Raw genomic sequence first — 25,515 nt, forward strand, 5'->3', positions numbered from 1 at the left:
TTAAATTAAAAACGATATTATAGATTATTTAATCGATGTAATATTAAAATTTAAATTTTTAGAAATTATGAGAGCATTATTTATATATATATATAGCAACATATCGATTTATTGTGATTTTTTTACATTTTTTTTTTAATGAAGTTATATTAAAAATAAAAACTTTAAAATAACTATATTTTTTTATAAAAATAATAAATGAGGAAATATTATCCGCCAAGAACTTGGAGAATCTCTGCCCCGATCCCAATAAAAAATAAATGGGGAATTTTGTAGGGGATGAAGATGGAGAATGTTACCTATCACGGTCATGCTTATCCAAGACATGTTATCCATGGCCGCATGCTTGTGACACATTGAAACCTTTGCCTTGTACTACTTTATTGCTTTATTTTATCGTTTTCATGTTGTATTATTTCTTTTCTTCTTTCTTAAGAGTATGACGCTTCGGCGATGTCATGGTTACGCTTGGTAGACATGAAATGTTTCAAAATGTAGTATAGGGGGATACGACTAATTGTCAACTTCTCTTTACTCGATAGTTATATGGAGTGAGTTGATGTTGTTGCCTTTCTGCTTACATTCCTCTTGCTTTCAAAATTCTCTTTCTAAAATCTTCTCTTGAAATTGAGACTCGAGATTTGTATTCACATTGCCTGACCGTAGGCAACGTAACTCAAAGTAGGCTTGACTCATTCAGTGCTAAGAGTGGGTGCCAAATCCATTGCCTAGAAACCGCGATTGTGACACTACTCGTCCCCACTCCAATCTCCACAAAAATAAATGAAAATTTTCGCACAAATGGAGAATAAAATATGCAAGACATCACTGCGGTAGATTCGACACGGAAGTACAGAAATGCTAGCAGTGATGTTCAAAACCGTGAAAATCGTGCCCCACCCCATGGTCAACTCTATTCTCGACAGAGAAAATCCTCTATTAACATCTTATTTTTGAAAGTTATTGAGTATTTTTTAAATATAATATTACCGGTAAGTTTATTTAAAAAATTTAATTTTTTTTAAGAATATTAATTAAACTCTGAAAACTCAAAAGTTTTAAACACGGTTAAAAGATTTTTTTTAAAACATTTTTAAACGTTTATGATGTTTTTTTAAATTAAGTAATAATGGTTTTCATAAAAAATTACGAAAAATTTGAAGGTATTTATTAATTTATTAAATTTCACTTTATAAAAAATAAATTAAATTAAATTTAATATATAGTTTTGAAATATTTTACCATAAAAGTCAAATTTGATCGATTCAAAGTATATATTTATAATCGGTCAAACCAAGCCATCATATATTTATATTTTAAAAATAATTTTAAATACCAATAATATATAATTTATAAATTTTACAAAATACATAAATATTTTTAAAAAATCAATTAAAATGCGTTCAAATATTTTACTCTTACGTAATCTATCAAAATTTATTGTTTTTAGTTAGAATAATTATTCTTTAATCCAAATGGTTTTACAATTAAAAATTGTAAAATAATATTGTTTAAATTTTGACTAAACTTTAGGATGTTTTTTTATTATTTTTTTGTACTTAAAAATAAACTTAATTATAATAATTATTAAATTTTATTGCGTGTGAAATTAATTTTGTCTAATTTTTATTATTATTTTATTATGGGTTCAGTTGAATTTTTGAAGAATCGAAAAATAAAATTTATAACTCAGCTTTATTTTTAAAATTTTATAAGATATAAAGTACATATAATTTTTTTAAATAATTAAAAAAAAATTTATTAGTGATTCATTGTTATTAAAATTTTATAATTACCGAATAATTTTTAAAAAATAAATAAATGGATTTAATCCAGCTCATCGGAGGTTTGTAACGAATCGAGCTACAATGGTAAAAAAAATTGATGTAACCCAATGTGCGCAAAAAGAGAATAAAAATTGGGCATTATCTAAAATTCCACACAGTTGCTTCCAGCGTGAGGAGTTGGGTTGGATAAATTTGATGTAAAGAAAGGTTTCTTTTGACTAAGAGGGGCGGATTCGATATTTGAAAGCGGAGTTATCCATCCAGATCAAGAACTGAGCGAGTTAATTCGATCTTAAAACTCGGCGAGAAGGGATCTGTTCGAAAAGGGGACGATCAGAAGCAGATTCTGTGGCTTTTGGGGTTCCCTTTTCATAGCAATATCCGATCCAAATTCCCAGTTATTGGGACTCTTAATCGGATCTTTCGCCATTGTTAACCACGTCCTTGTCTCCATCTTTCGCCCGCCTTTTTGCGTCCTCGTCATCTTCCACCTAACCAAAACCCACTTCAACCAAGCCACCATTACCTATTATATAAGCTTTCTTTATCGAGTTACTTACGTTCACGTTCGATCCATCGTCTTCTTCACATTTCTCATAAATTCTTTTGAAGAAAATTTTGATTTGAACCCTATAACCCCTTTTGATTTAGACCCCATTATCCCCAATTGTTTTGATCTGTTTTTATTATCTGTGGAATTTCCCTTGTTTTTCTTTTGAATTTGGAAATCGGATATGGCGGATTTGAATGATGCATCCGGCATTTTGGGTTCTTTTGCCAAGCCGGAGAAGCTCATTATCGACACCGATCCTGGAATCGGTGAGTTTTTTGTTCTTTTGGCCATTCTTTTACTGTTATATTTGATTTTGTTTGGATTTCTGTTGTTTTCGCTGAGGCTCTAATTGATATGATGATCAAAAGTTCATTAGTTTTTCCCGAATCTTTAGTGCATACTTGAGGTTTTTCTGCTATAGTTTGTGTATATCTGATATGGAACCTCTGGTTTCAGCTGTGTGAGGATTTGATCATATTTTCTTTGGCTTTGTTCTGTATTTGTGTATGAATGGTTGTATGCACTTTGAATTGGTTATGAATTGAGGGATCTTGGATTGGCAGATGATGCCATGGCTATCTTCATGGCATTTCGAAGTCCGGAGTTGGAGGTCTTGGGATTAACGACAGTTTTTGGCAATGTCTTAGTTGAATGTGCTACACACAATGCCTTGCTTCTGGTATGCAATTGTTTTAGCTGATGTTCTTGTTTTCGAATTGAACGTTTCTTTTTCGTATTTGCTGGACTTCGTTCTCTTTTGGAGTGTGTTCATGATCAATGAATCTTTCTGATGTTCCGAAAAGATAGTGTGAGATGGCAGGCTGTTCGGATGTTCCTGTGGCTGAAGGCAGCCCCGAGCCTCTGAAGGTAAATTCTTTTAGCTTTTGGTATATGTGTGGAGTGTAGACTCAAGACTGTTTGATGGAGTTTGTATGATTTGCTAAGTATTCTTTTTTGTGGTGGAAAAGGGTGGAACGCCTCGTGTTGCTGACTTTGTTCATGGTTCTAATGGACTCGGGAATGTAATTCTACCATCCCCAAGTACGAAAAAAGTTGAAAAGTCTGCTGCTGAATTTTTAGTCGACACGGTCTCTCAGTACCCCGGTGAAGTGTCTATACTTGCTCTTGGTCCTCTCACAAACTTGGCTCATGTAAGTTTCTGTGTTCTGTTTCATTCTTCTTTGACATTGCTTCCTTGTGTGTTTCAAGGTTATATTTCTTGTATGTTTACCATCAGGCAATCAAAATGGACTCTACCTTTGCGAGCAAGGTGAAGAGGCTTGTCATTCTTGGCGGTGCGTTCTTTTCGTTAGGGAACGTAAATCCTGCTGCTGAAGCAAATGTGAGTAGTTGTTTTCCTTTCAAAACCAGCCAGATTTAACGGGGCTGCTCCGAACGATTCTTATGTTCTTTGCCACGTTCTCCGAGTTAAATTAGCTGCATTTAGTACCAATCGCGAGATAACCAGTTAGTGAATTGTGAAATCTCTTGCAGATTTATGGAGATCCAGAAGCAGCAGATTGTGTATTCACATGTGGAGCAAACATTGTTATTATTGGGATAAACATCACCACACAAGTTCAACTCACTGGTAGCGTTCTCTTCGTCACGCTTCATTTGTTTGTTCGTCTCAAATGATATGAGAATCAATGTAATGGAAATGATATCTATGTTTGCAGATGAGGACCTCCTTGAAATAAGGGAATCCAAGGGAAAACATGCTCAAGTCCTATGCGACATGTGCAAATTCTACCGAGATTGGCACGTCAAGTCCGATGGGGTCTATGGTAATCAGAACTCACGAACAAAAAACACATAATCTAAGCACTATTACGAGTTATGTGTAGATCCCATTTGAATGACCATTCTAAGTTTGTGTTCAGGCATTTTTCTCCACGACCCTGTTTCGTTCGTGGCTTTAGTTCGTCCCGATCTCTTCACGTACAAGTCTGGTGTTGTGAGGGTTGAAACTCAGGGCATCAGTGTAGGTCATACATTGATGGATCAAGGAATTAAGAAGTATGTTCATAACTGCACAACTTTTTTGCCAAATTTTTCTGCAGTTTTCGTTCATAATCCCTTCCCCGATGTCTGTATCGTGTCTTGCAGATGGAATTCGGACAACCCATGGTCAGGTTACTCCCCTGTTTCTATTGCTTGGACTGTCAAGGTAGATGAAGTCACCAATTACGTCAAGGAGCTATTGATGAAACCGTGAGTGTTTAATATGTCTTCATGAAAGCAGTCTTCGTCTGCTGTTCTTTCTTTTTCTTTCTCGCACTCTCATTTTCAGATAGTGGAAGAGCATATAAATAAACTGAAATCTGAAATTGATGAACCTCCACTTTCTCTTGTGGATATTTGAACAGAAATTTAGTTGTTCATCAGAAATTTCTTGCTTTTTCATTATTATTATCAGTTTCGAAATCTGAAGCTACTGCTAGCTACTTGTTGTTACGATCGAGAAGTTCTTTTAGTTGAATGAATACACCTTGACTAGTTGAACCATACTCAAGATGTTAGAATGACTAAGAATGTGAGATTCACATCGGTTGGAGAAGGGAACAAAACATTCCTTATAAGAATGTGGAAACCTCTCTAGCAGACGCATTTTAAAACGTTGAGGGGAAATCCGGTAGTGAAAGCTTAAAGAGGACCATATCTACTAAGGTTGGGTTTGAGTTGTTACAAATGATATCATAGTCAAACACCGAGAGGTATGCCAACGAGGACATTGAGCCTTCAAAGGGGGTGGATTGTGAGATCCCACATCGGTTGGAGAGGGGAACGAAACATTCCTTATAAGGGTGTGGAACCTCTTCCTGGTGAACGTGCTTTAAAACCTCAAGGGGAAGCTCGGAAGGGAAAGCCCAAAAGAACAATATCTGCCAGCAATAATATAAAGTTCCAAGGAAGAAAACTTCCCCTGGTTGATGATAATAGGAGCCATCTTTAAACCATTAACCTCCCAATCTCTGCAGAATTTATGTTCTTGATTAAGACTGGTTTTTATGCTGAGATTATATGGGTAGGTGGTTCGATTATCTAACCAAAAACAACTAGAAATACCTAATCCAAATCATGAAACAACCACAAAAACAAACGAAGCCTTCCATTTAAGAAGGCAGTTGAACCAACCACACTTAGTTTCTACTCCTCAAACCCCCTTGGCTGATCACATACCCCCACCTACTTCTTTGAAGGAACCTTTCAACATAAATCACCCACTCCAACTACCTTTGAATCACTTATATATATATAAATTACCCAAAACAAAAATAACTTCAAAATCAAGAACAATGCCCAAGATATCATCATCAGCAGCAGCAAGGAGGGAGTTTTTGGTTCTGGTTTTGGTATTGAGCTGGTGGTGCTTATGGTGCTGCAACAGCCAAGAGGTATTGATGGGGTGTGATGAGATATATGTTGTTCGTGAAGGAGAAACTTTGCAAAGCATTAGTGAAAAGTGTGGAGATCCTTTCATTTTTGAACACAATCCTCATATTAATGATGTTGATGATGTTTTTCCTGGTTTGGTCATCAAGATCACTCCCTTTCTTCATCGTTTTCTCGATGGCATTCGTCTTGATTGAATTCTTGGATTTTTGTTCTTAGCTCGATGTTTCATTGTTTTGTTTTAACAAGTTTTGAGACTCGGCGTATATATATATATATATATATATAGTCGTTGCAACTGCTGCTCTTTTGTCCATCTTGTAAATATATATGGTAAGCCAAATTCCTAGTTTACGAATTTTAAAAAGTTTGTTGAATGGTCGATGTCTTGGTTAAACTAGATTGAAATTAATTTGCAAGATAATGCAAAATGATACTATAACGATGTAAGAGACCCAAGCCCACTGTTAATAGATATTGTCTTTTTTGGGCTTTCACTCAAGATTTAGGAGAGGTTTCTACTGCATTGTAAAGAATATTTTGTTTTCCTTTCCAACCGATGTAAGATCTCACATATTAGAAGCAATGAATTGTCATGGGTGTCAAATACGAGTTCAAAGAGAGCCAATTAAGACTCCGAGCCATAGCCTTAAGAGTCAAGGTTATGGCATGCGTTTTAGTATGCAACTCCATAAATAAAATCTGTCTATTTGAATACTAGGCCACTTGTCAAAATCACGTCTATTCAAATGCTGCAAGCCAACTCTCTTTTATATGATGCACCGAGAAGGCTAATTCATGAATGAGCTGTTACCATATTTAATTATCTAAAAGTATTTAGTGCCTCAATCATATAACTGAATGTTTGCTTGTCCTATCATTTATTATTATTATTATTAAGAAATGTTTTAAATAGACAAAGAAAGATTTTAAAAGATTATTTAAGAATAACGTGTTTTTGTGTAAATTTTAAAAGATTATTCACCACCTTTTCAGAAATTATAAAAAAAAAATAGATTATCCATCACGTTTCTGTCTATTTTATTTTTAAAAAAATATATAAATAGAGAATCTTGTACAGTTTCTATCAACCACCACTTTTAACTTTTAGTTGTTTATATAAATCTCTTTTTCTTTCTCTCTCCTATTTCTATTTTCTCTTTCTTTATTTTATTTAATTTTTATAAATATATTTAAATTAAATTTATACTTATCGCAATACATTATTATCATGATGCTAATAGATTAAATTAATAAATATTACTTTCAAAATACATGTGTAAATATTTTATTAGCTTTTCATGTATTCTTTAGAGATTAAATTAATAAATATTACTTTCACTTCTATTTTACTATCAATTTTTATTTTTAAAAAAAAAAAAAATCCAAAATCTAAAGTAAATATTTTAAAATTTTTAATTTTTTTCTTTTTTGAAAAAATTATAATAATTTAAATATAATTATAGCAATTTTAAAAATTAAATATTTTAAAACGAGATTTCAATAATTCATTATAATCTAATATATACCATGTGAAACATGAAGTAGGTGAGATGTGACATTGAATATTACCTGCGATCTAGATGTTTAGAATATAATTTGTGGAAAAAAAATGAAATTAAGGGGATTAAAAAAAATCCAAATTAAATAAATAGGCAGTGGGTCCCACGGTAGTATGGAGATTTTAATATCTAATAAAAAATTTTAAAACTTCACAAAAATAATAATTTTATAAGTGACCGACAATATAAATAATATAAGGAAGGTTTGAAGAACACACATTGTCTATATCATCATACCAATCTTCAAAGGCATGACAAGATCAAAATAAATTAAAAAAAATTCTTGAAGAATAATATATATATATATGGAGAATATTTTTTTTTTTTTGTATAATTTTTAATTGCAGGGTGGAATAATCTTTTTTTAAAAAAAAAACTTAATCATATAGTATTAAAGATTTTATGTTTTTTTGAGTATATTAATAAAAAAATATAAAGTATTTTTGTCATTTGTGTCGATTTTTTCTTCATAGATCCAAATCATGCCTTCTATGTGCCGTTACGATATTATTTTAATTCATGGTAGGGTGTTCATATGATTCAATAACTCGACCCACTCGAATCATAAAGATTGAGTTGGATTAGGTTTTTTTTCGGTTTGAGCTGGGTTGGACCTTTGAAAAATAAAAAAACTCGGGTTTGTTTACGAGTTGACATTTTTTCTGTTCACGTTAATGCAACTAATCCGAAAGTAGGGTTACAATTCAACCCACCTTTACCCTATTTTCAAGAATATTATGAAAATTAGGAATATTTGACGTTTGTAACTGATGTCAGTGATGAATTATAACTTGTAAACCTATGATATTTGAGATTTATGAGAAGTTACGTTGGATTGGATTGTAAATTCTATTTGAGTTACCCAACCAACTCTGAACAGAAAATAGATTTTCTTTATTAATTTCAATAAAAATACATTGAACAGAAACAACAAATTCAAAGATGATGTTTAAGAGAGGATGCCAAAGAGCTAAAAGTTGCGAACCAGCCCTGTTGAGTAGGGTGCACCGAGTCCCAAAACAAGGCTGATTTAGGGCGTTTGCACAAAGTGTACATTTTGTTGCCCTTTTCATCCACGCTCCCGCACGAAAACTCACTGCTTACTCCAAAACAACATGGCTTCAATGGCGTCACAAATCTTGCCCTAGCTTTAGGGCTCCCTTTGTTTCGGATGATGGACAAGATTGCGTTGTAGACGTCGAAAATGATGAACGGGGAACCCTTTGTATCCTTGTTTAGTTTCTCCACAGCTTGCTTTAATAAAAGGTTGTGAACTTTAGCCATTGAATTCGTGGTTGAATTGCAGTGCTTGAATGACGAGTTGGCTGTTGGCTGAGGGAGACATCCCACTGGCCCTAACCCTAACACCACTATTTTTTTCACTCCCAAGCTTTGGATGCGCTTCAAATTTACAGCAATTTGGTTCACTACTGATATAATGAAGGGCTGGAGTCCCTATCATAAGAAAAATAATAGTGTTTGAACACGGAGAATAAGAGAGGGAGCAATGATAAAAATTTTTGTGTCAACTGAGTGGAGCCATGAACGGGAATTATATTCTCTGTCTTCATCCCGACCCTGCCCTGCCCCGCCCCGCCCCACTAATGTTTAATATTGTTTTTTATTATAACAGTCCAAGTCTACCGCTACCAAATATTGTCCGTTTTTGCTCATTAAGTAACGCTGTCAACCTTACGGTTTTAAAACGTGTCGGTTAGGAAGAGATTTCAACATCCTTACCAGGAATGTCTTTGTTCATCTTTTCAACCAATGTGAGATCTCACAATCCACCCTTTGGGGAACAGCATCCATGTTGGCACACACAACTGGATGTTTGGCTCTAATACCATTTGTAATAGTCCAATTTCACCGACTAACAGATATTGTCTGTTTTGGTCCGTTATGTATCACCGTCAGCCTCACGGGTTTAAAACGCATCACGAATTCAGCTCATCATTCAACCGATGGAGAGAGGTTTCCACATCTTTATAAGAAATGTTTCGTCTCTCTCCCCAACGGATGTGAGATCTCACAATCTACCCCTTTAGGGGCCAGCGTCTTCGCTGATACATAGCCCGATTTCTGACTTTGATACCATTTGTAACCGCCCAAGTCGACCAACTAATAGATATTGTCCGCTTTGGTCCGTTACGTATCATCGTCAGTCTCACAGTTTTAAAATGTGTTGTTCGGGAGAAGTTTCCACACCCTCCTTCTCCAACCAACGAGGGATTTCACAGAATGAAAATTATCCAACAAAAAGTTCTTTAAATCGTATAATCTTTAAAATAAATATAAAAAATTGAGAAAAAATCATCGTGGAGAATCACTTTCCTCATCCCGACGAATATAAATGCAAAATTTGCAAGAATAGAGAATGAAACAAGAGGTAGGGACCGAACATCAGTGTCTCCGTCCCGCCCCATGTGTATGGTTAGTGTTGATAGTTGAAGAAGTTACCTCCATGGATCCATTTCTCTCTTGATAAAAGGAATAATCATTGCCCGACGGGGAGACAAGAGCAACAGATGAACCGACATGTTTTGGATCAAATATGTTATTGGCAACAAGACCTTGGAAGAAATCGATCTGGGTCGTCATGTTCGGGAAAGGAAACGACGTGTCGAACACGCCAGTTCCTCCAAAAGCAAAGTTCATCCCATATTTGGGCCCTTTCCTTCCACCCTTCCGCCATCCAATAAAGGTCTCCGGTGACTTCAGCTCAAGATAGTTAGCTACAACATGTTTTTCATATCAAAAAACAACCTTAAACAACAGAGAGACACAGAGACAGGGAGATTGGTTACCGAAGAAATCGGTCATAACACGACCATCGGAGAAACGACCGGAAGGTACGCCGGGAAATGTAATTCCATACGGCAAGTTCCGGGAGCTGGAATTAGTGGCCTTAATGTTGCCGGTGTCGACGTACGAATCTCCGAACACGAACAGCTTGGTCGGCCAAGAATTAAAGCGATAATCAACATGGTGACGACCCGATCCTCGTCCTGACAGAAATAAGATTGAAAGTCCATTCTATTTTAATATGAAAAAAAAATAAAAAAATTATCTTAAATCAAATTTCATAATATTCAAACAAAAAACAAGAAATTAACCTAAGAGGAGAGAGAAAACGAAGAGAGAGAGAAGTGGAAACACAGTCTTCCTCGACTCCATAAGTGCTTGATATGGTGCTTTAATGGCTTCCATGGCTATCTATATATAGTGGTTTAAGAGATGGGCGGTCCAACAGCGTACGGTTGAACCGTTGAACTGTTAACGGTTGAATGTAATAAGAAAAGTTAATTTTTCTTTTAGTATTATGTGCTTACAAAAATGGATTGTTGAAAGCACGTTTATAATATTAAATGTTTCATTAATATATAATTAATTAATCACAAATAATAATAATCACGTTAATTCTCGAAATATGGGTTCGTCCACGTGGGTATAATGCCTAACCCACCACCGTGAGCTATAATGCCTAAATTGACTTTTTCATAGATATTATTATTTTATAAATCAAAGATCGAATTATTATGCTCCCAATTGGACCATTGTAACCGTTCAAGTCTACTACTAGTAAATATTGTCTATTTTAATTTGTTAAATTCCGTCGTTAGCTTTACGATTTTAAAATGCGTCTACTAGGGAGAAATTTTCACATCCTTATTAGGAACGAACACCATAAGATCTCATCTCAATGAGTCATTATTAGAAATCATGAACCTCTATAATGATACGATATTGTTCACTTTGAGTATAACCTCTAGTGATTTTACTTTTAGTTTCCTAAAAGATCTTACTTGTAAACTCATGATCATTCTCTTAATTAACCAATACAAGATTCTTTCCCAACAATCCTCAATCCTAACAATCTTCAATCGTCATTGCAATAATAATAACTAATATATTTTTGTAAATTGGTATACTTACGAGAGTTAATAATAATTATAATAATATATATTGGTCATATATTTTCCTAAACTCTATTTTAAATGAAAATAGAAAAAGGGTTGATTTTGTTTGATTTGAATATAAAATTAGAAAAAACATTATTAACTGATAACTAAAAAACCAGAATGAATAACTAAAAAAACAGAATCAATAACTAAAAAACCATAATCTAAGCCTCTAAATTGTCTTAAAAGACTATATATATCCTCTCTAAACCGACAGTCAAAATTAGAGCCTTTTGTTTCAAATTTCTTCCCTTCTCATATAAATATTTAACCCCACAAAACATTCAATTTCCAACATTAAAATTTTGTGTCGGTTTAAAATAATACCCAAATGATGTTGCTCGAGCTTCGGTTTGTACTTCTATTACTTCTTTGGCTCGTGGCATCATTTATGATCCATGGTTCGAACCACCACGAAAGAAAGGTGATATAATAATAATATGATCGATCGTAGAGTAATAATTTTTCATTTCTAAACGTTAATTTTTCACAGCCTTATATTGTTTATATGGGCGACTTGCCCGTGGGAACTTTGTCGAGTACGGTGGCAGACGACCATCACAACTTTCTATTGGACGCCATTGGAGAGTACATTTCACGGCCTTTTTTCACTTTATTGAAATTTCTATTTTTTTGTTAAGGACAAAAAAATTCATGGGGATCAAATTCTTCATTAGAAGCTTTTTTCCAATCTTTTACATATATTTTTTTAGAAAAATATTAATTTGAAAGCTTTTTTAATAAATAATTTCTAATGAATTTAATAATATTTTTCACGAGCAAAAATATAATATAATATTCAACCTACTTTCTAAAAATTTAAATTTAAATTTATTGCATAGAATTCCACACATGCATATAGTAACAGCTAGACGGGAATTTGACGAAGTCAAGGGCAAGAATGGAAATTTTCTCTTCACACCCTTTTCCATTTTCTATTTAAACCGAGATTTCCCACCCGGTTCGAAGCTAGTTCCCATGGGACCAGTATCGGGCGGGTTGGGTTAGATTCATGTGGTTCTTAGTAGGGAAGGATTTAGATTATTATTCTTTAGAGAAAAAGATCCTATTAAAAATAAAAATAAAAATTGAATATATTGTGTAAGAATAATTTACTAATTAACCATTCTCTCCATCTATTTGTATGAGTTAGTGAAAACAAAGCTCGGGAGTCGAAAATCCACAGCTATGGAAGGAGCTTCAATGGATTCGCCGCCAGATTGTTGCCTCACGAAGCCGCCAAGCTCTCAAGTAAATCAACATCATATATTCCATGTCGTTTTATAATCCAAATAGCTCTGTGATTCCTTCATTCCATGTCGTTTTAGTAACTGTGATTTTGTGAGAACCAGATGTGGAGGGCGTGGTGTCGGTGTTCCCGAGCAGGAAGCACCGAGTCGTGACCACCAGATCGTGGGACTTTCTGGGTCTCAATCACCGCTCCAAACGGAACCCTAAAATCGAATCTAATATCATCGTCGCCGTTTTGGATACTGGTATGTGTTTGTGTTTAATTCGCTCATAAATTCGTACAAACCCTAGAATTAATCGATTCATAAGGTTGATTTGTTTGATGTTCTGTTTAGGGATTTGGATAAATAGCCCTAGTTTCAGCGATGAAGGCTACGGTCCGCCTCCCGCTAAATGGAAGGGCCGATGCGTCACCGGACCTAATTTCACCGCCTGCAACAAGTATCTATTTTCTATTGATTTTTCTTGTAAATTCGATGCCTTATTAATTGATTTTCTTATTGTTAATTGGATGAATTGATAATGAAACAGCAAAGTGATCGGTGCTAATTACTTCGATCTGGACAATGTAAGCCAATTTACAGAGACGAGTGTCGCCGACACGGAGGGGCATGGCTCTCACACGGCGTCGACTGTGGCAGGCTCGGCAGTGGAGGGGGCGAGTTTGTATGGCCTGGGCAAAGGGACTGCACGCGGTGGTGTGCCTTCTGCTCGCATTGCAGTGTACAAAGTGTGCTGGAGTATTTTCTGTAGCGATATGGATGTTCTTGCAGGCTTCGATGAGGCCATTGCTGATGGCGTTGATTTCATTTCCGTCTCCATTGGCTCGGTGGCTGTGGATTTCTTCAGGGACAGCCACGCAATTGGGGCTTTTCATGCTATGAAGAAGGGTATTTTAACGTCCTGCGCCGCTGGCAACGATGGCCCTGAATTGTCCACCGTTGTGAATGTGGCTCCCTGGATTATGACCGTAGCTGCAACTGGCATTGATAGGCGATTTGTCACTGCTTTCAAACTCGGGAATGGCAAGAAATTTACTGTAAGTCTCTCTCTCTTTTTGTTTACTTTTCAGCTTTTGATGAACGGATAATGAAAAACACTACATTTTAGATATAAGATTCTAATGTTTTTACTTGAAGAACATGTTATTACTTTCAGTATATATAACCCATTATGAATGAAATATAATATTTATGTGAAGTGAAAATTATACAAAATTTGGCAGGGATTCTCCATCAACACTTTCTCGCCCAGGAATCAAATGTACTCTCTTACGAGTGGGGCTAAAGCATCCAACAATGGCACAACCCTAAGAAACGCAAGGTATGTGTGAGATCCCACATGGGTAGGGGAACAAAACATTCCTTATAAGAGTGTGTAAACCTCCCTAGTAGACGAGTTTTAAAAACTTTGAGGGAAAGTCCAAAGAGGACAATATTTGCAAGCTATGAGCTTAGGCTGTTACAAATGGTAAGTACACATTCGGTAGGCTTGGGCTGTTACAAATGATAAACACACTCTCACTTGTAAAGGTGTGGAAACCTATCCATAGTAGATGCGTTAGGCAAGCCTAAAGAAGACAATATCGGCTAGCAGAGGCCTTTGACTGTTATCGGCTAGCAGAGGCCTTTGACTGTTATCGGCTAGCAGAGGCCTTTGACTGTAAAACCTTGAGGGGAGGGCCGAAAGGGAAAGCCCAAACCTTGAGGGGAAGTCTAAAAGGGAAAGCCCAAACACAATATCTGCTAGCGCTGGACTTTGGCTGTTACAGTATGAAATACATCCCATAAGTTAGAAATTGGTTTCTAAATGATCCCCGAGTAGAGTCGACCAATAGTTGACCTAACGAAATAATAACACAACGCTAACTAAACATGTGATCTTTGATTTGAAACAGTGCTAGTGCTTGTGACGCAGATGCTCTCAGCCAAAGCAAGGTGAAAGGAAGAATCGTGTATTGCTTGACAACATTCACAGATTACAACATCGAATCCTTAGGAGGCACTGGAATCATTGAACTCCTTGAAAAACAAACCGATTCTTCCCCCATTTTGCTTCTCCCTGGAGCTGTCATTCCTCCAGTCTCTGGCAAATATATCGATCTCTATATCAACGCCACCAAGTATGTTCCTTTTTTATGTGGGAACTCTCAAAATTGCTGCTCCTTTTCAGTGATATTGATTCATTGAACACAGGGATCCTAGAGCTATCATTTACAAGAGCAAGACCGTCAAAATTGCTGCTCCTTTCGTGGCCTCTTTCTCATCCAGAGGCCCTCAGCTCATCAGCCCAAATATCCTCAAGGTATAACCCAAAACAAAAGCCTCTTTGGTTTCTCAATGTTTTACAAAAATACTGAGTTTCTGTGGTTAGCCTGATCTTGCTGCACCAGGGATAGATATCTTGGCTGCTTATACCAAGTTGTCAAGTTTGACAGGGAAAATTGCAGACAGTAGATATAGCTTGTTCAGTGTAATGGCAGGTACGTCCATGGCTTGTCCTCACGCCACTGCGGCTGCTGCCTACGTTAAGTCGTTCCACCCCGACTGGTCTCCGGCTGCAGTCAAGTCGGCTCTCATGACCACCGGTAAGTCTTGTGTGTAGCCGTATTTCCATTAGCCAATGTTCAGGCCTGACAGGATTTGGGTTTTCAATTCATTCTAGCAACGCCAATGAAGATCAAGTCTGAGGATGCTGAGTTTGGCTCTGGAGCTGGACAAGTAAACCCAGCCAAGGCAGTTCATCCCGGCCTTGTATACGACATTTCGCTCGACTCGTACATATCTTTCCTCTGCAAAGAAGGCTACAACAGTACAACAATTGGCCTACTTGTTGGTAGCAAGGAGTATAACTGCTCCAAGATCAAGCCTGCTCAAGGCACTGACGGGCTCAACTACCCTACGATGCACAAACAGCTCTCAGATCCTGGTTCTGCCATTACAGCGGTGTTTTATCGAACCGTGACTCATGTCGAGTACGGTGCGTCGGTGTACAGGGCAAATATATCATCTCCAGTTGGTCTCTCTGTCAAAGTTTTTCCAGACAGTCTAGATTTTGCGAAGGCAGGAGAAAGGAAGACATTCAAAGTTGTGGTGAAGGGCGAAGCTATGAGAGATGGAACTCGGATTCTATCAGCTTCACTTGAATGGAAGGACTCTAAACACGTAGTTAGAAGCAATATCCTTATCTATAGGCAGTTATTAATGTAAGTTTTTATGACAAATATATTTTATTTTTTATTTGTACAAGGAATTCTCAACTATATTGTATATATGAAATTATTTATATTCTAAGAAATAATAAATTTAAATTTGAATGATTAAAAATTTATTAAATACTTAGGCTAATTATAAATATGAACTTAGTTATCTAAATTAATCAAATAATCCTATGAAATCAACTCTACATGATTTTTAATTTCAAGAATTTTAGATACTTGGGGAAAGATATTTCTTTACACATACTAGTTGAATAATTGGATGACGTACAATGGTGTATGTCTCTGGCATCTGTATGCATCATATTATTTATGTTTATGTGTTTTATGTAATGACAAATAATGTATTGAAATATTTGCCTCCACAAAAAATAAAAAATGGATAGGGGATTGATATCTACATAGTATGTGCATACCATATCAAGTATTAAGAAGTGGTAGTATCATTGATATTACTAGGATTGAAATTATTATGACAAGTCAATTTAATTTAGAGGTGGAACAACAATCTCATTTTCTTCGTTGATCATTAAAAAAAGAAATAACGAGTGAGAAATGGAAAATGAATGAAATAAAAAGAAATAACCAAAGTTCAATACTAGACACATGCTTTGGACTATCTAGACAATCGAGAGCTAACAATCGAGACTTTGGACTATCTAGACACATGCTTCGTGAAATGGTTCATACATCACAATAAGACCAAGTTGGTAAATATGAAGATCTCCCCGAGAGAGAATCGGACATTAAATATTGTGTTCCTACTATACGAAATTAATATAAATCAAGTTTAGTCGGAAAACATTAGCTTAAAACGTGATATAATTTTAAGTTTGAATATTAATACCCTCATAAATTTTCTGGTTTAAGGATACAAATGAAAGTACAATTAAAAAAATCAAAGAGACTATTTTCATTAAAAAAAAAAAAAAAAAGAATTAACATGTTAAAATGCATTATTCCAACCATTAAAAAAAAGAGTTTTTTCTTTTCCAACACCCTTAAACAAGAGTTTTTTCTTGTTTTTTCCAATTATTTTTTAAGGTCATAAACAACTAGAGATACTTACCTGTGTGACGGATAATAATTAATGCATTTGCCTACATTAATAATTCATCCAAAATTAATTTCTTATAAATATACATACAAATGATGATTATGATAAAAGTTTATGCTAATAAAATAAATATCGACATATATCAATCGAAAAAACAATTATGCTAGCAAAATGATCATGAATTCACATGTTTTCCAAAGCATGCAAAAACATTAAAAAAAAGCACATTCATCCCATGTTACGCTAACATTGTTTCTAAGATATCTCGTACTTCTTAATGAGTCAAGAAAAATTTAACTATCTCAATGCCTATTGCATCAAGGAGAGCTTATAAGTATTTCCAACCTCTATATTTTTTTTAGCATCAAAGAAACCTTATGAGTCCCACGAGAATATGTTCTAGAGGTTGGAAACCATGAAATCCTAAAATATATCTTCCTATGTTTCTCGTGCTTTTTAATGTAAAATCTTAAACATCTCATTGGCTGATCCTCAAATCTTAAAACAACACTAAATTTAAAATCTTTGATAAATTTAGTTCTAAGATTCAGTTCGATTTTCCAATGACAAACAGACAGAGTAAGAAACTAGAGAGAGTTCATTGCTATATGAAGATCAAATATTCAGTCTAAGCACCTGAATTTATTGTAAATGGTGTGAATGGAAGAAATTTTTAAACCTTAGATGCAAAGGAGATACCTTCCTGTATCAGCAGATCTGCGTTCTCAACTGATGGCTGAACACTTGCAACTTTGGCAATGGCCTTGTTTTCTTCAGGACTACCACCCTCTAAGAAAGCTCCCACAACCTTCCCATCTTTAATCCAATATGATCCAAACTTGTGAGTTGCTGATTCAGGACTGCTGTCTCCGAACAACACCGCGTTTCCAACGTTATCCCCGTAGAACTGCCACGACAAATCGAAGGATCGAGAGTAGAAGTATGGTAGATAGTCATACTCCTCGATGGCCTTGCCCGCTTCGCTCGCCTTGATGGCCTGCCATTAAAGCAAAAGGGTCTTAAACAAATGGTATTTTGTTGACATCTTAAATGTATGTTCGTGGGATGAAGTTTGCCCACCTTTACAGCTTGCTCTGCTGATTTGCGAGAATGGTCAACATGCTCGACTCTTCTCAATTCACTGTAAAGCTTCAAAGGAAAAGTAGCTACATCGCCCACGGCATATACATCAGGAACACTCGTTTTGAAGAATCCATCAGTCTACAAGACAAGGACAAACTGCTAAGAGGAATGTAATGAGCTTTCTTGAAAACTTAATTTCATTTGACACTCACCTTAATGCCTCCTTTTTCTTCTTCGACTTGGCCCTTGAACAAGTTTGTCAAGGGTCGTCCACCAACACCAACAACAACGATGTCTGCTTCTAAAACCCGCCCGTCTTTAAGTTTCACTTCCTTGACCTGAACAACATTCAATAACCGTTACAGCCTCCGTCGAATCGAAAATGTCTTTAACCAGGTGGGAGTTGTGAAAGATGGTGCTCTTAAGGTCTTACCTCTCCACTAGCATCAACAGTGAAGCCTACAGCGACTGTTCCTTTAATGATTGTGACTCCTTTTTTTGCATAATAACCTTCATAGAAAGCAGCTATTGCAGGAGTGAACAGCCGGGGCACTGCAAGAATAGAATTGAATGATATTGTAAAAGATTAAAGCCGAGAGTATATTTCCATTGGAGTTGTATGAACACTACTTACTGCACCATGGTTCAGGATAAACCATGCTGACATCAAAGTTGTTTATTCTCAACGCTGCACCAAGCTCAAGACCTATGTATCCTCCTCCAACAACAACCACTTTTCCATTTTTCTTTGTTTTGATTGCTTCAACTAGTTGATCAGCATCGACAATTTCTCTCAAATAAAAAATGTTTTTGGCATCAGCTCCTTGAACTCCAAAGTCTGACAATCTTATTGCCTGCAAGCAACATGCAAGTGAAGTCATATATAACGGAATCACGGAGAAGATAATCCAGAGTGCCCTCGCAGAAGGGAGGGATGAATCCTCACAGTAGAACCAGTGGCAATAATCAAAATCTGATACTTAAAAATTGCCCCAGAAGCACTTTTGAGAGTCTTGGCAGAGAGATTTGCTTCAACAATTTCTGTACTAAGAATCAACTCGATCCCTGAAGTGATTGGTTAGGAAGTCATTAGAAAACTGCTGAACGAAGGAATTTCAAGAATGAAATAAGTAATATGACCTTTTTCCTTGTACCACTCTGGAAGCAGCCTCTCCCCACCACTTCCAACACATACATGGAACCCCGGTAATCTAGCAGGTGCTGCAAAACCAAATAACTATGAGATGGAAACTGGAAACATGCACCCATTTTGAAAGCTTTTCCCCTTACACCAAAAATTCAGGTGGAAGAAAGAAAGATGATAGCATAGAGCTCAAGTTCAGTCAAATGCAACTCACACTCGGGAAATAGATAGGCTTTGCTGAGAGCTGGACGTTCATAAGGAGCAACCTGACAGTAGAAAATATACACATAATAACCAAGCGCATGGACAGAAAATTGATGCCAATTTCCATTCCCGAATGAGGGAAATAAAGGAAGTGTTTGGCAAGTTATTCCATTAGAAAGCAATAAGATATCATTTCCAATAAGTGTTATTTGAAACTGTAAAGGCCTGGCACAAACATGAGTCAAACAATGATGAGATAACGTACCGCCTCCTTGGATATAATTGCCAACTCTCCAGCATTTAGTCCCTGTTTTGCGAATTCCCTAGCTGCATATCCCTGCATCGGCAAACAAATCCCTAAGAAGGCGAAACAATGATGTTCTGATAAAGAAGATCAAATTGTTTGACAGAGTTCCTCCCTAATCAAACACGCCAATTAGGAGCCATCGGTTCATTACGATTTGGTGTGGAATTCTTGAAATCAATTGGTTTTAATTTTGGGGAGAACAGAAAACAAACTAACTGGTCCAGATTTGTTCTTCCTACCCTTTATAATTATATTTTACTTCGTTCCATTGTTCTCCAACATTTCTACATCACACTGGATTGTTCAAATGAAATATATAAACTACTCCACTTAAATCTTACCACTAACATTGAAAAATGAATAAACCAATGTCCAATTTAACAACTAAATTCTATTAAAATAAAATCCACATGCATATGAAAAATTAATTGTTTTTTTCAAGAATCTTTTTAGACTTGACAAAATACAATTGACAGTGCAACACATCAAGATTTTGTTAGTATTATTATTAAGTGTAAAAGAACTTTCAATCAGATTCTGTCAATGTAATGTTTCGGTATAGAATCTGAAGTAATTAACAATACTTATTTCATCGGGGGGAAAATATGAAGAATGAAACATTGGAAATGTCGCTAATCAGCAGAATTCGTGCACTGCAGCTGAAGCATCAACTAATAATTTGAAGAAAAGGAGAAGAAATATACGAAATTCTCAGAACAGGATACTTTAAAACACTTGAACATCGAACTAATTTATCCGAACAAGAAGAGATTTGACAATTTCTGTTTCGCCTTGCAAATTTCGAAATCCAGAATCAGAGAATCGATCGGAAGCAAAATGGGGACGGTGGAAGAAACTTACAGCCGCGACGCCACCGCCGACAATCACATACTTGAAGGTCTTATCCGCCATGGCTAAATCCAGAGAGGTATTTGTTTTGTTGTTCAAATGAATATCTTCCGTGTTAGATGAGTAATTGATCATATATTTATCGGGCGACTCGGCTCCTTATTGGCCCGATGATACTCAAAGGCTGAATTTCAATTCGACGTGGCAGCTCCTTTGCCTTAATCGTTACTAACTTTAAGGCGCTTTCATTTTAGACAATTACTGGGCCCAAAGCCCAAAGCCCAAAGCCCGATCTAAACCCAGTCGAATAGCATCTCAAGGCCCACGATATACCAGCCCGGACCACTTAACCCGGCCCATTTTAAGATATAAAGCTACACATTTTTGTAATTATTTTTTAAAAAATCTATTAAATAATTTTCTGGTAATATTTTGGTAATGACTCCTAAATACCCTATTAAATAATCAAAGCCCTTGTTCGTGGCTAGCATGCATCAACCATTATGGGTCCGTTTTTTTAGGGCTTGAATTATTTATATGGAACATATATTATTATTATTTTTTAAATTATTTATATATGAATTTTGTAAAGAGATAAAATGACATTTGCGTAACTTTTATGAATCAAATATACACTATGCTAACTAATATTTTATTAATTATAAATTATATTTAGTTAATTAAAAAAAATTAAATTGATTAATGATCTATAAACATAGACACGTATTTCTAAATTGAGAAGATGAAATTATATATATATATATATTTTTTAATTTAACCATTGTAAAAATGAGTGATACGTTATTATCCAGCCAATTATGACGTCATAAAGGGGTAAGGAGCCACCAAATGAATACAAATGAATAATGAAAACTGAATTATATAGTTGGCAGAGAGGACAAGCATATAATAAGAAAAAAGTGTGACAATATTATTTATCAAAGTTAGGAGAAGACTAACATTCAGGAAAGGAAACAAATCTGAGTTCACATTAATATTTGGATTCTTTCCTTTCATTTTGGAAATTACTCAATTTGGGTCTTAAAACTTACGTATATGAATGTACGCATCGTCCTTTCGATTTGTTTTAATTTATCGAAAACAACAAATTACTCTTTTATAAGAATGTAGAAACGTCTATTTAATAGACGTGTTTTAAAACTATGATGCTGATAGTGATACATAATGGACAAAAGTGGACAATATTTGTTACCAATTGTATCAAAGTCAGTCATCATGTGGGAAGCATTTTGAAAACTTATCCTTAATAGATACGTTTTGAAACTGTAAGGTTGACAACAATACGTAACGGGTCAAAACAAACAATATCTGCTAGTAGTGGACTTTGGGCTGTTATAAATGGTATCATAGGTCATTATCCAGTAGGAAACATTTCTTATAAGAGTGTAAAAACATCTCCCTAGTAGACGTGTTTTGAAATTATGAGGCTGACGATAATACATAATGACTCGAAAATATACAATATTTGTTAGGAGTGGTTTTGAGGCGATTACAAATGGTATTAGAGTCAATCATTAGGCGAGAAACATCCCGAAAATCTCTCCCTAATAGAAGCGTTTTAAAATTGTGAGTCTGACGTTGACATAGGCCAAAACAAACAATATTTATTAGCAATAGACTTGAATTGTTACAAATTGACTCTTCTAAATTCTAATATTCCTCTCGAAAAATCAAATCAGTAAAGGATTAAGAAATATTATTTGAAACATAATCTACGAATAACGATAGTTCGATCGATAATGAGAGCTAATCAAAACAATAATTCGAGCTCGTCGTGGCTTACCGAACCCTAACCGGGTGCCGAAAACATGGAAAAGGCCATTCCTTTCATGTTTTTGTGAGTTGGTATTTAAGGGAAGTTGACAAGTTTATAACCATCCCTTTCAATGGAGGGCATAGCTATGTGAAAGTGATGGTTTCTTTTACCTCATTATTGTACCCTTTATTTATTATTTATTTATTTATTTATTTTTATTTTGCTTTTCACTTTCAAAATTTTTATCACTTTCCTAGCCTTTCCTTTTTCTAGATTTACTGACTGAGATTTGGGATGGTCCTTACACAACCAAGGAATTATATATATATATATATATATATATATATCAAGTATATAAAATATATTAATTTCATAATATTAATTATGAACTTAATATATATATATATATATTAAAGTTAATTAGATAATAGACACATTAAACTCATCAATTACCGTGCTCCTTTTTTAAACTCCTTCCCATAATAAAATAAAATATTAAATTATAATACAAATTTATGAAAAAAAATTAATTAATTGGCATATTTATATTACATAATTAATTAATTAATTATTAATAAAGTAAAGCAATTAAGATTACATTTTACATTAATTAGAAAGTAATTAATGCAGAATTTCTCTCTCCTCCCTCCTAAAATTAATTAAAATAGCATTAGAATAGTCAAATATAAACTAAGTATTTATTTGAAAGCTTATAAAATAAAATTACGTCTAAAAAATGTTATTTTATTTTAATTATTATTTTCTTCACGTCTTATGAATTATTAAAATATATACTTGACTTGGATTGTTATGGAAGAATATATTATTGTATGGTTTTTATTATAAAGTGTGATGCACGTAATATATTTTAATGCGACTATAAGATTATATGTTTGTGGTTATGTAATTAATAAATTCTAACAGAATAATAATGTAAATTCCCTTGTATTGCAAGCAAATATTAACCACCTTACAATTATTTGAATTTATTATTTTTTAATAAATTGGTATGGATAATTAAATATAAAAAATAAAAAAAAAAGTAAAGATGGTGGGAAAGGAACAAAAAGGGGCAGCGTCGACAAATGATTAATAAATGCATCGCATTGAGAGCCCATTCAAAATTAGGAGACAGAAGAACAGAGGAAGAAGCCAAAAGTGGTCAGAAAAAAATGTGAAGGATTTAAATCCTCACTCTCTCTACCTCACAATTCACAATAAAAAAAAATAAAAAAATTAATTTAATTTTTCTATCTCATCATACAAACTTCATAATTAATTTTATATTTTGTAAATTTTTTTAATAAAATAAATTAAAAAACTCAGGTTGATCGGTAGAATAGATTTCACTCTTGGAATCATGGAGTAGGTAATGTGACTAATGTCGTAGAAATTTATTATTGTTCTATTGGGTGGGATTGTGTCATCCAGAAAGAGGGCATCAAGTGATTCTCTCTTTTGTTTTCGCTTTGAAAGTCTCGACCGAGACTCTCGCGAAAGAGATGGTCTGAATCAATTTCAGCAATTCAGAATCAGAAAGAAATCCGTTTTGTGAAACATCGAAAAGATCCATTTAGTAAGAGCTCAACGGGACCTACCCCTTTTTCTGATTCGAGGGGGATCCTGGTGAGTTATTACGCTTTCATGTCTACAACTCAGTTCATCCGATTATTACAGAGATGAACCTAATCCAGAATATGAACCATAAAAGAAAATACCGACTAAACAAACCGATCACAGGAATACCGGAATGTAAAGAAATGTATGAATTATCATGTACTAAATTTAAATTTTGAACCTGAGTAGTTTACACTAGAATTATAATTAATATATTATTTATTGAAATATCTATAAATGAACCCCTATTTAATTTTTTTTAATTTGTACTGTAAAAATAAAAAAATAATTAAAATAAATTCTCCTCGAACTTAAAAACTTTTGGAATAGTAAGTTATCGGATTCAAACTATAAAAATTAAATTGGATTAAATATTTAAAAATAAATAAATAAATAAATATAATAATAATAATAATAATATTATAAGCTTTATATATATATTTGTGTATTTATTTGTGGCCAGAATATTGAGCAAGCTACAATTGCATCCATCACCACAATAATTTAACAGTGCCCATTTTAACCTAATGCTACTTTCTCAAATCTCAATTCCCAACACAAATATTTTATTTGAAAAAATATATTAGTTATTTTAAAATTTTAAATAATATCATTATATTAAAATAAAAAATATATTGTTTAAAAAATACTCAAACGAGATGAAAAAATATCGGTTAACTTTTTTAAAAATTTATAAATAAATATAAACAATAATATTTTTTTAATTAAAAATATTATTAAAATTTTAATAAAATTTTTTGAAAAAGTGTTTATTTGCAGTTTGATCCCTCCAATAATAGATGATCACATGCAAAGTAAGTACAATTTTATTTTGTCTCCTTTATTCATCCAATTTTACTGTTTCGTTTAATTAGTACGAACTATAATTTAGGAAAAAAATATATATTCAAAATATGAGTTACTATTTTTGTTTTTTGTTTTTTTTAATTAAGTTTTTTGGAGTTGTTTGGTTGGTAAGTGTTTGGGATATATGGGTATTTAAAGCTTTTGCTACAACAAATCTCTAATTTTCCATTAAAATTTAAAATTATTTAGTATAAATTTTAAATAAGAAGTAATTATTTTTTTTGTTTATTTTTGAGATAGTGATATAAATAATATTTATAAGTTAATGTTGGTCGTTTAACACTTAATCTTATACTAAATTAATAAAAACCTTCGTAGACTTTATATTTTGTCTTAAAAATATTCTTAAACTTTTAAAAGTTTCAATAATATTCTTAAATTTTAAATAAAAACGTCAAAAACACTTTTAAACATTTTTAAAAATTTCAAAATATTTTAACGTTGTTAAATACCAAAAAGTTAGATATAGTTATAATTTTATTTAATTAAAAATAATAAAAGTTTATAAGAATTTAACCCAATTGAATTAAAGATCCGAATTATTTTAATACATTGTCATGAAACAATTAATTGATATTGTTATTTTTAAATTCAATCCTATTTTCGTATAATTTAATTAATTTTATGAATTTTCTTTCAATAAAATTCAATAATTATGGATTAAAGAGTCTAATAATTTATTTAGGTTTTAAATTTATTGGGCACTAATTTCCAGAAATGTTATTTTGATATATATATTTATATAATTTCCACAAATGAAATGAAATTCTCCTTTTGAACCTTTCCCTTTTATATATTTTTTTTATACCATTTTTATTAAATTTAAATACCATTTTCATCCTAAACTTCTAATTTCACTAATAATAATATTATTTTTTAAAA

At 33.8% G+C, this 25,515-nt stretch overlaps 4 protein-coding genes across 4 annotated transcripts; 2 read left to right on the forward strand and 2 right to left on the reverse strand.

The window, feature by feature from the left end:
* Window positions 1-1,973: 1,973 nt before the first annotated feature.
* Window positions 1,974-4,769, forward strand: LOC111471235 (uridine nucleosidase 1). Its single transcript, XM_023116948.1, has 9 exons — window positions 1,974-2,606; window positions 2,904-3,019; window positions 3,148-3,207; window positions 3,309-3,491; window positions 3,578-3,682; window positions 3,835-3,931; window positions 4,020-4,127; window positions 4,224-4,359; window positions 4,450-4,769. Exons 1-9 carry the CDS (start codon window positions 2,522-2,524, stop codon window positions 4,556-4,558), a joined length of 999 nt encoding a protein of 332 aa, XP_022972716.1. The 5' UTR covers window positions 1,974-2,521; the 3' UTR covers window positions 4,559-4,769.
* Window positions 4,770-8,132: 3,363 nt separating this feature from the next.
* Window positions 8,133-10,487, reverse strand: LOC111471216 (GDSL esterase/lipase At5g03610-like). The gene is made up of 4 exons (XM_023116923.1): window positions 10,415-10,487; window positions 10,106-10,306; window positions 9,759-10,033; window positions 8,133-8,753 (listed from the first exon to the last, which is right to left on the reverse strand). The coding sequence occupies exons 1-4, from the start codon at window positions 10,473-10,475 to the stop codon at window positions 8,235-8,237; spliced, it is 1,056 nt and encodes a 351-aa protein (XP_022972691.1). The 5' UTR covers window positions 10,476-10,487; the 3' UTR covers window positions 8,133-8,234.
* A 1,751-nt stretch (window positions 10,488-12,238) lies between these two features.
* Window positions 12,239-15,720, forward strand: LOC111471144 (subtilisin-like protease SBT4.15). The gene is made up of 10 exons (XM_023116839.1): window positions 12,239-12,263; window positions 12,410-12,511; window positions 12,613-12,756; window positions 12,847-12,952; window positions 13,043-13,550; window positions 13,737-13,834; window positions 14,409-14,633; window positions 14,707-14,815; window positions 14,885-15,098; window positions 15,176-15,720. Exons 1-10 carry the CDS (start codon window positions 12,239-12,241, stop codon window positions 15,718-15,720), a joined length of 2,076 nt encoding a protein of 691 aa, XP_022972607.1.
* A 1,564-nt stretch (window positions 15,721-17,284) lies between these two features.
* On the reverse strand, window positions 17,285-20,537 carry LOC111471214 (monodehydroascorbate reductase, seedling isozyme). The gene is made up of 10 exons (XM_023116921.1): window positions 20,385-20,537; window positions 19,482-19,553; window positions 19,227-19,278; window positions 19,009-19,089; window positions 18,815-18,933; window positions 18,503-18,722; window positions 18,302-18,420; window positions 18,081-18,206; window positions 17,866-18,006; window positions 17,285-17,782 (listed from the first exon to the last, which is right to left on the reverse strand). The coding sequence occupies exons 1-10, from the start codon at window positions 20,505-20,507 to the stop codon at window positions 17,459-17,461; spliced, it is 1,377 nt and encodes a 458-aa protein (XP_022972689.1). The 5' UTR covers window positions 20,508-20,537; the 3' UTR covers window positions 17,285-17,458.
* Window positions 20,538-25,515: the final 4,978 nt, after the last annotated feature.

Source organism: Cucurbita maxima, unplaced genomic scaffold (assembly GCF_002738345.1).
Source record: "Cucurbita maxima cultivar Rimu unplaced genomic scaffold, Cmax_1.0 Cma_Scf00049, whole genome shotgun sequence".
Taxonomy (NCBI): domain Eukaryota; kingdom Viridiplantae; phylum Streptophyta; class Magnoliopsida; order Cucurbitales; family Cucurbitaceae; genus Cucurbita; species Cucurbita maxima.

Bases quoted from the DNA above. Each gene is read 5' to 3' on its own strand.
- LOC111471235 (XM_023116948.1), top strand. From the start codon at position 2,522: ATGGCGGATTTGAATGATGCATCCGGCATTTTGGGTTCTTTTGCCAAG. The intron at 3,020-3,147 runs GTATGCAATTGT...CCGAAAAGATAG, and splicing joins CACACAATGCCTTGCTTCTG to TGTGAGATGGCAGGCTGTTC. The intron at 3,683-3,834 runs GTGAGTAGTTGT...AATCTCTTGCAG, and splicing joins ATCCTGCTGCTGAAGCAAAT to ATTTATGGAGATCCAGAAGC.
- LOC111471216 (XM_023116923.1), bottom strand. From the start codon at position 10,475: ATGGAGTCGAGGAAGACTGTGTTTCCACTTCTCTCTCTCTTCGTTTTC. The intron at 10,307-10,414 runs GTTAATTTCTTG...TATTTCTGTCAG, and splicing joins CGTTTTCTCTCTCCTCTTAG to GACGAGGATCGGGTCGTCAC. The intron at 10,034-10,105 runs GTAACCAATCTC...AACATGTTGTAG, and splicing joins TGTTATGACCGATTTCTTCG to CTAACTATCTTGAGCTGAAG.
- LOC111471144 (XM_023116839.1), top strand. From the start codon at position 12,239: ATGGGACCAGTATCGGGCGGGTTGG. The intron at 12,512-12,612 runs GTAAATCAACAT...TGTGAGAACCAG, and splicing joins CGAAGCCGCCAAGCTCTCAA to ATGTGGAGGGCGTGGTGTCG. The intron at 15,099-15,175 runs GTAAGTCTTGTG...AATTCATTCTAG, and splicing joins GTCGGCTCTCATGACCACCG to CAACGCCAATGAAGATCAAG.
- LOC111471214 (XM_023116921.1), bottom strand. From the start codon at position 20,507: ATGATCAATTACTCATCTAACACGGAAGATATTCATTTGAACAACAAA. The intron at 19,554-20,384 runs GTAAGTTTCTTC...TTGCCGATGCAG, and splicing joins TCGGCGGTGGCGTCGCGGCT to GGATATGCAGCTAGGGAATT. The intron at 18,934-19,008 runs GTCATATTACTT...CAATCACTTCAG, and splicing joins AGAGTGGTACAAGGAAAAAG to GGATCGAGTTGATTCTTAGT.